The following is an 8,952-nucleotide window of genomic DNA, read 5'->3' on the forward strand; positions in this document are numbered from 1 at the left end:
CAACTGAATTATTTAAATGTTAATAAACTTAACAGAATGTGTACAGAATACTTGTTTTTTTATTTACGTTTTCTTTTCCATTTTAATTTATTTATAGCAAGAAGAAATTCCATATATTAATATGTTTGAAGAATATCAGTCACAAAGAAGTACATTATTAAATGCTGGTTATATAAGTAGCTTCTTTTAATAATTGAATAGCCAGCTAGCTAGTAGAAGATTTATTAGATTCAAAAGAGAAAAAAAATTAATAGCATTTAATAAAATAATTTTTCCTTTTTCCTTTTAGTTTCAGTGATATTTAATCTGTCTAAATTAAAAAACACAAGTTGTATACAAGATAATTATTTTAATAAAATAAAAACTTTTGTAAAAAAAATATAGGTTGAATAATTAATATTGTTAAACACTTATCTAAACGGTATAATGAGTATAAAATTATTTAGTTACATTAAATTTCTTTAAAAAATGTATAGACAGAAATTCTCTAAGTGTTTTAATAGTGGTAAACTGGTAAAGATGTTATTTTTTATTTAGTTTTGAATGTTTTAATACATTCTCTTATAAACAGTACTTAGATATACATTTTTTTAAATTTATATTCATAGGAATTAGATAATGTATTTGATAATTCTTGTTTTATGTAGCACAAAATACAAAAATGTTAATATCTATGTCTATTATGTTGTTCGCGTCAATGTTGTTATGAAAATTATAGATTTTCTTTATGTAATTAAGTACAAGAAAGAATCAGTTGTAACTCTTCAATAATAGTTAAGATATCAGCCAATAAAAACTACTGATTTTTTGAATATACATAACAAATGCTGAAATACAAGTTTACATTTTGTGGAATCAATATTTTACATTACCTATCAGTAATATATTTGAATAGTGGATATAATATGTTTTTCTCTGTTATAATTAGAAATAAAAAAAAATTACACAAATTTTCTTTAGATGGGTAATTGTCAACAATAAGACAATAAAGTATTATTCAATTTGTAATTTAAAACTCCGATGATTTATTGATTGGTATTAGCTTTAATGATTTGTCAGAAAATTTTTATTTAAAGGTAAATACAAAGTTATAAATATATGGTTGATCAATTCAATGTTTACTCACATGTTGCAATAAAATATATCCCTATGGCCTATATACTACAGCTTAATGGACTATTAAAATTATGATTCAAAAACATTAAAATATAAAATACATAAAACAGATTTCTACATTTTAATTTTTTAATACAATACAGCATTGCGTTTCAATCTCAAATACTGCTTTATGTGGATATTGTCCACCTTTGACTATATAAATACTACGTAACTATGTTATACACCAACTATATTTATTTGAATCATAGACCTTATACTTCATAAGGTCTATGATTTGAATTTACTTAAATACAATTAAATATTAATAAAAATATGTTTTGGGAATCTAACAAGCAACAAGCCAACAAATGTGTTATCATTTCATTAATTTTCTGAAAAATTCAAAAATCACATAGTTTGTTGTATATGATTCAGAATACCAGAAACCTGAGCTTGCTTGCTTACCTCCACGGTCTTAGAATAACCAGAATAACTGGTATCAATAATGATAAGACAACGATTTGATTAAGAGCCTTATCAATTAGTGATTAACATTTAACACCAGCACATGTGCGATATTCGTCAGAATTTTCTTGTATTATTTTCTTTATTAGTATTTTTGAATACTTAAGTTACGTTAATAAACAAAATAACATTGTCTGCTCAATATGCCCAAAGTAAAGAAGGAAAAAGGTCCTAGTGACTATGGCAAACAAGGTAAGGTTTTAAAATATTAAGTGGAATTTTTACTTCATCATTTGCTATTTTTTGTTATTTGTTAAAACCTATTTGCTTTAGTATGTTATCCGATAATTCATAATCATAACTATTACTTTTTTATTAATTCATTTTTAGGTATAATGTTCAAAAAAGATTTTGGACAACATATATTGAAAAATCCACTCATTATTCAAGGAATGGTCGAAAAGTCAGCTTTATTACCGACAGATACTGTTCTCGAAATTGGCCCCGGAACCGGCAACTTGACTGTTAAGTTATTAGAACGTGTTAAGACAGTGGTAGCTTGTGAGATTGATGTTAGGTAAATTTACTTAATATTTATTTTTTTAAAGTGTTTAATAGTTCAATTTATTAAGTTTTTCTTTATTCTAATTATATGAATATTTAATCAAAATTAATTAATATTTTTTTAATGCAATGTGTATATTGTATATTTGTATTAATTCATTGTATTCTTAGGTTAGTGGCTGAGTTGAAAAAGCGTGTTATGAATACGCCATACCAAAATAAGTTGCAAATAAGAGTTGGAGATGTCCTTAAATCTGAATTACCTTTTTTCAATGTTTGTGTAGCTAATATTCCATATCAAATATCATCTCCTTTGGTTTTTAAGTTACTTTTACACAGGTAAAATAATATGAAATTTTGTTTTATAAGTTGACACAAAAAAAGTTAATATACTTAATTATTTTTTAAATGAGTATTATTAATGTTATTTACTTTGTTTAAAGAGAAGAATACACTTTTAACATCTTAGTATTTTTGATTGGTACTTTTAATGAAAATATTTTTAAATTTCATTTTTGTACAGGCCTTTTTTCCGGTGTGCTGTTCTCATGTTTCAAAGAGAATTTGCTTATCGTCTAGTAGCCAAACCTGGAGACAAACTATATTGTCGTTTATCAATCAACACACAGCTCTTGGCTAGAGTTGATCTTATAATGAAAGTAAGTTATAGATCTCTTATAGTTTTTAATTGTTTATTTGCTACTAAAATGTATAAATGATTTTAAATGTTTTAGGTTGGAAAAAATAATTTTAGACCTCCTCCAAAAGTAGAGTCCAATGTAGTGCGAATAGAGCCTCGTAATCCACCACCTCCGATTAACTTTAAAGAATGGGATGGCTTAACAAGAATTGCATTCTCCAGGAAAAATAAAACATTAGGTGCAATTTTTAAACAAAATGCTGTTGCAGTAACCTTGGAGAAAAATTACAGAGTTTATTGTTCCTTAAAAAATCAAGTTAGTTGAAAATCACTATTTTTAATGTTAGGTAAAGGACTATTCAATTAAGATTTTAAAATAAATATATTTTTGAAATTAAGAATTGACTATGATGTGTGACATCATACGTTTTATCTTTTGGCTGCCAGTTTTTTTACTAATTTCTTTAACGTGTCTTCATTCAATTACTTATATAATTATATATTAACTTATACTACACCAAATATATATATGTATTTATAATACATTTTAATACTATTGTTTAAAGATACTGAAATAAAACATGGTTACTGAAATAAAACATGGTTGGTCAAAACATTTTAATTTTTTGTGGTATTTAGAATAATTTGTTATTCAATATACAATACATTACTTGTACATGACGTATCTTGTAATATGAATAAATAAAAAAAATCTATATTTTGCGAATAAAATAAATGTTTTTCATCTTTAATATTTATTTTTACTATAAGATGTTATTATTAAATCATAGGAAATTATCTAAGCTTGTGCAATATAAAATGTTGACATTATCTAATTGTTTGTTACAAAGAAGTACTAAAATGTTTGCTTTTGTTAATTTTTTTCTTGTATAGTCCATTAATAACAATTTGGTTAAAAAACAATGTATTATTTTATTAATATATAATTTAATTATTTTCAAATTAGGAAATAGGAGAAGACTTTGATATTAAACAAAAACTAGACGATGTTTTAAATAAAAATGATTTTTGTGAAAAAAGAGCAAGAAAAATGGATATTGATGAGTTTATTGAGTAAGTAAACCTTTGTATTAAGTTAATATTTTTAATATTTTAAATTGTACGAACAGGAAATTGTTTTTTTACCTGTAAATTATTCTAAATTTTCAATCCATTTATTGATTGAGCATTAAATATATAATACATGTTTATTCTTGTTTTGTTGTTTTAGATTACTACTCGCCTTCAATAAGGAAGGAATTCATTTTCAATAACCATAAAATAATCTGGAAGCGTAATTTTTAATTTGAAATTGTTACAACTTGGATTTTAAAAATAAATTAATTTGTTCAAGTATACACACAAATTTTTTTTAGTTATTTTCTATGCAATTTTAGTAGTATTTTATTTATAAATAATAAAATGTATTTATTTTTTGTTTAACTAATATTATTAACTCCTCTTTTGTTTAAAAATGTAATAATTCTTTTTACAGTCATGGCCAGATAACTTGACAGTCATTTAAACAATATAGCCTTAATTTTTTTTATCATTAATTCTTTCTGTACATGTTTCTTTGATCAATAATCATGTATCAGCTAACAGCTAATATTATAGTTAATATCAATAGTAAATACTATAGACAGTAATTTAAAACAAAATATCGCTAATTTTCAATGTATTAAAACAAAACATTGTGTTTAACATTTAACTATTCTTGTGCCATGATCCTACATTGTATAATATATATTGTGCAGGAAAGTTAAAAATAAGCTTTATCTAAATAAGTAAATATATATGATGGTGTCTAGAGCTACAAAAACTGATTTTTATAATTTTTTATTAGGTATAAATGGAATAATTAATGTATATTTTATGAAAAAATAAAAAAAGATGGTTTATATTTTAATAAAGCAATAGTGTTATATTTATAGTTATAAATTATAATGTAAATAAAACTTTATTCACTTCATTTTAGTTTTAGAATTTACACATAAACACTGCTTCATGAGATTTATTTTTTTGTTTAAAAAATATATTTATAAATTATGAAGTTATGTCTTTTTATAATATATAAAATAAGTTAATAAAACTTATTTCAAATTACGCATTAAGTTTAATATATTGGTACACATGATATAAATTTTGATATTGGCCCTTCATTTTCTATATCTACTACTAAAATTGTTAATTTTTCATTAGGATGGGCTTCTGTCACCACTAATTTGATCATACAATTAGTGAATAGATATTTCCATTTTAATTCTGTTCTCTGATTTAAGCTCATATTTTGAAAATAATTTACCTGATAAAAATATTATATGATTAATAATTATTAACTTACTATACTTAATAAGTTTAATTTATTATCATTTTTAAACTATTTGATAAGTATCAAATAAAATAACAATACATGTTAAAATATATTGATGTGTTCTTGAAATAATATATAAATATACATAATACGTAATTAATACAATAATTAATTTCTTCTTTCAAACATGATTACTTACTTCTTTTAATATTTTGGTAGCAACTTGATGATGCAATAAACAGTTTTCTAGTGTACCCGTTGAATCTGTTATTGATAATCGGATATTTATTATACTTTCTAATTCATATGATGATTCAATTTCCATTTCATAATTAGAAGAACATTCTGGGTTAAGACACATTAAGTATGAACTTTCCACATTCATACCACATAGATTACTGCACAAAGTATTTCATATGTTTAAGAATTGTTTATTACAATTTAAATTAAGAATAATTACTTACCACTTAGTTAGAACCAACGGAGATAATCCATCGATGTTAAATTTGCTCACAATTGCATATACGATTGCTGTAAATTGACTACTAATTTCATTAGACTTAACTAAAATTCGTTTGCAAGTCATAGTTTCTGTTATAGTTGATACTGAAAACAAATTATTTAAAATATTAGTCAGACTAAATACTAAAAACTAAATTTGATAATATATTATAATATAATAATATTTTGTTTTTTTGTGTATGCAGTTGGTAAAAAATATAAAATTATAATACAATATACTTGATAACTATTTTATAGTCATAAATTTCAAATTTAAATATTATAATATATCTTTACATAATAAAAAATATATACTAAATGTCTGTGTTATCTAGGAAAATACACAAGAAAAAAATATTTTTAATAATTTATAACTATGAACGTAAGTTAATAAATATAAATTACAATTGGGAATATTAATATTTATTTTAGTAAATAGTCCGATTGAATGTGAATTTGTGTAAATTTTTAAATCATTTGCTTCTTCTGTAATTGGATCCTCGGTTATAATTGTTTTATTAGAAACTACAGCTGTCATGCTTCTTTTAAAATTATTCCATTCCAAGTAAACATTTGACAAAGCTAAGACTAAAATACAAAAATATAACTAATTAATTTTTTTTTCACGTTCAACTTAATGACAATAATGACATACATTTAGCTAATTAATAAATAATAAAATGGGACTTGAGGGAAGTAATACTAATATAACAAGGAGTTTGAAAAATATATTACAATGAAGAAAATGAATTATAAAAACTAACTATAGTATATCTGTATGTGGTGTATGGTAAGTAGACAATTGTCTAATAAAAAAATAATAAAGTAGTGTTTCAATGTAAATATGATATTATTTACTTAAAACCTATTTGATAATTCTACACTAGTGCAACTTAAAATAAATAAACCTATATGAAATATTGAAATGTTAGACTTGTTAATAAAAATAGTTTATATATTTGATTTCACCGTATTATTTGGATAACTACCATTAAAAAAATACTTTAAAATACTTATATTAAATTAAATAAAATGTTTCTTGTTTAATTTATGATTTAATTATATAATTTTTTATTTACTTGTTTTTTTTGGTATCCATTGAGCAGCTCTTTCTGATAATTCCCTATCCCAAATTCTTACAGCAAGTGTTGGGTGTGTTTTGTCCATGACAATAATTTCTTTTAAAAACACTTCTCTGCCAATTTTGGTTTTTATCAATTTAGTAGACCTTACCTTAATTATAAATTAGGTGTTAAGTATCACTTTTGCATTTTTGATAAGTTCATAATCACTTACACATCTTACTGCAACTAACAAACTACAAAATTTCCCGCACATATTTTTTCCACTAAAATGGATATCCTCAATATTAATATACATGTGTCGCGGACAAGTAGGAATTCTTAGAAGATATTTATACTTCATAGAATCTTTAACATCATGCAGCAACATTTGAGATGAATTTTCATTTAATGTTAAATAGAATGAGCTAGATATTGAACAATTTGAATTTATAAAGATAGGCTGTACATACACAATAGAGAGATAATCATTTATGTTATTATTTCATAAGGTTTATTAGTATATTATATTTACCTAGAACTTTTTGGCATATATTTGTCTTTGACATCCATTTTATATGTAACATTTGAATTAACTAAGTCAACTATAAAAATAAATGAATAATATCAAAAACTGACGTGTTACGATATATCACATATTATTTTATATTTACCAACATCTCCAATTTTAAAATCATTATATAAACGTCTAGTATAATCATTAGAACCCCAAACAGATATATTAACCACGTCTTCTGGAGAGTCGCGTATAGTAAATGAAAAGACAGCTTTTTCTTTATTATCTGTTAAAAAATAAATGATTGTTTTTATTAAAATGTTTATTAATTTTATAATAATTAATAGTACTCAGGTATTTTTAAATTTATATTAATACTGAATTATTTTTAATAGTATTAATTCTATTAAATCATAAATCAAATATTTTACATATATAAATATTTTGAATCAATATAAATATTTCAATATGCATATTATTTAAGTTTTAAGTTATACCTAAGTACTATATAGTATACATATTTACATAATATTAAGAAGTTAAAATTTTTGCATAAATTATTTATTACAATTTAACTTAATAACGTTATCTTTCTATTAATTGTTTATTGTTTGATAATAGTTTACTAAGTTTACTTGAAATATTATTATTTTACCTTTTTTTGATATTATTATTTTAGGATTTTGTTTAGCAATAATAATGCCAACTACTAAAATATTGGTTGTTCCTGGGAAAATTGAATTAAGCTTGAGTTTTGTAACACCAGTATTCATTTTTACTAATTAATACTCAGTGAATATAGTGATTTTATCCTATACAATATGTCCAAAAAACATGATTAAATAGGTAACATAATATTAGTATATTACCTATACGTATAGGTAGTAAAGAATAAATTATAGATTTGTATTATAATTTATAAATTATAAAATAGGAACAAAATATTAAACTAATTGATTTTAAAAGAATTATGTGCCTTGTGCAGATGTGTTAAGCTTCTTGAAATTTAATTACCCAATAAATTAAATTGATTTATAAATATTGACCGCAATAAAAAATTAACGGTATTATATAGTATAGAATTATAAACTCAATGATTTTACATGTCGATCAGTATTTTTTTATAGTGTATAAATTATATGCCATCCACTATCATAATGGTATTGTAAATTATAAATAGAATATTAGAATATTGCATGCCAATAGTATAGGTAGGTATGCAATAGTAGAAAAATCCATGAAAAATAACTTAAGATGCATGTAAACAAACTAAAGTAACTATTTTTTTCAAATTAATCATAATCATATACATTATACACTGCGAATAATGTTAAAATTATACGTAGATGGTAGATATAATAATTATAAATATAAAAATGATTTTTTTTCTTTTATCCGTTTAATTCCATTATTCGTCACTCTCTTGGTATCGTTACTCTCGTTTAACACGCTTAATCGAGATCTTTCTAAAATTAATGAATTTTTTTAAAATTAAATTAAGTTTTTATGTTTAAATTAAACCCATAAATTAAGATAAGTCAAGTTTAGTTTATCTTAATTACTTAATTGATGATTAAACCACAACAATTTCTGTATTTATTTTTATTTTTATAAGAATGATTAGGTATATTCTTTTTATACTTAGCCAGTAAAGTAAGTTAATAGGTAGCTTAGCAATTTTAAAAATCATAATAATAATAAAATATTATTATTAATAATGTATTAATACGTAGATAAATATATACGATATACAAAATAAGAGACGTATACAATTGAGATAATATCCGGATTT

The 8,952-nt window shown here is 22.6% G+C and overlaps 3 protein-coding genes across 3 annotated transcripts; 1 reads left to right on the plus strand and 2 right to left on the minus strand.

Moving 5' to 3' along the window:
* The first annotated feature begins 1,641 nt into the window (after positions 1 to 1,641).
* LOC132927376 (probable dimethyladenosine transferase) lies at positions 1,642 to 4,125 on the plus strand. Its single transcript, XM_060991893.1, has 7 exons — positions 1,642 to 1,815; positions 1,954 to 2,140; positions 2,299 to 2,466; positions 2,651 to 2,786; positions 2,862 to 3,083; positions 3,735 to 3,841; positions 3,999 to 4,125. Exons 1-7 carry the CDS (start codon positions 1,767 to 1,769, stop codon positions 4,039 to 4,041), a joined length of 912 nt encoding a protein of 303 aa, XP_060847876.1. The 5' UTR covers positions 1,642 to 1,766; the 3' UTR covers positions 4,042 to 4,125.
* A 757-nt stretch (positions 4,126 to 4,882) lies between these two features.
* LOC132927378 (protein hold'em-like) lies at positions 4,883 to 5,466 on the minus strand. The gene is made up of 2 exons (XM_060991895.1): positions 5,281 to 5,466; positions 4,883 to 5,072 (listed from the first exon to the last, which is right to left on the minus strand). The coding sequence occupies exons 1-2, from the start codon at positions 5,464 to 5,466 to the stop codon at positions 4,884 to 4,886; spliced, it is 375 nt and encodes a 124-aa protein (XP_060847878.1). The 3' UTR covers position 4,883.
* A 75-nt stretch (positions 5,467 to 5,541) lies between these two features.
* LOC132927377 (protein hold'em-like) lies at positions 5,542 to 7,034 on the minus strand. The gene is made up of 4 exons (XM_060991894.1): positions 6,879 to 7,034; positions 6,662 to 6,815; positions 5,988 to 6,170; positions 5,542 to 5,687 (listed from the first exon to the last, which is right to left on the minus strand). The coding sequence occupies exons 1-4, from the start codon at positions 7,032 to 7,034 to the stop codon at positions 5,542 to 5,544; spliced, it is 639 nt and encodes a 212-aa protein (XP_060847877.1).
* Between the last annotated feature and the right edge of the window lie 1,918 nt (positions 7,035 to 8,952).

Source organism: Rhopalosiphum padi, chromosome 3 (assembly GCF_020882245.1).
Source record: "Rhopalosiphum padi isolate XX-2018 chromosome 3, ASM2088224v1, whole genome shotgun sequence".
NCBI classification, from domain to species: domain Eukaryota; kingdom Metazoa; phylum Arthropoda; class Insecta; order Hemiptera; family Aphididae; genus Rhopalosiphum; species Rhopalosiphum padi.

Coding starts and splice junctions, on each gene's coding strand:
- LOC132927376 (XM_060991893.1), top strand. CDS start 1,767: ATGCCCAAAGTAAAGAAGGAAAAAGGTCCTAGTGACTATGGCAAACAA. Junction 1,816..1,953: donor TAGTGACTATGGCAAACAAG/GTAAGGTTTTAA, acceptor ATTCATTTTTAG/GTATAATGTTCAAAAAAGAT. Junction 2,467..2,650: donor TTTAAGTTACTTTTACACAG/GTAAAATAATAT, acceptor ATTTTTGTACAG/GCCTTTTTTCCGGTGTGCTG.
- LOC132927378 (XM_060991895.1), bottom strand. CDS start 5,466: ATGAATGTGGAAAGTTCATACTTAATGTGTCTTAACCCAGAATGTTCT. Junction 5,073..5,280: donor CTACCAAAATATTAAAAGAA/GTAAGTAATCAT, acceptor TATTTTTATCAG/GTAAATTATTTTCAAAATAT.
- LOC132927377 (XM_060991894.1), bottom strand. CDS start 7,034: ATGTTGCTGCATGATGTTAAAGATTCTATGAAGTATAAATATCTTCTA. Junction 6,816..6,878: donor TGTTAGTTGCAGTAAGATGT/GTAAGTGATTAT, acceptor TTTATAATTAAG/GTAAGGTCTACTAAATTGAT. Junction 5,688..5,987: donor AAATATTAATATTCCCAATT/GTAATTTATATT, acceptor ATTTGTTTTCAG/TATCAACTATAACAGAAACT.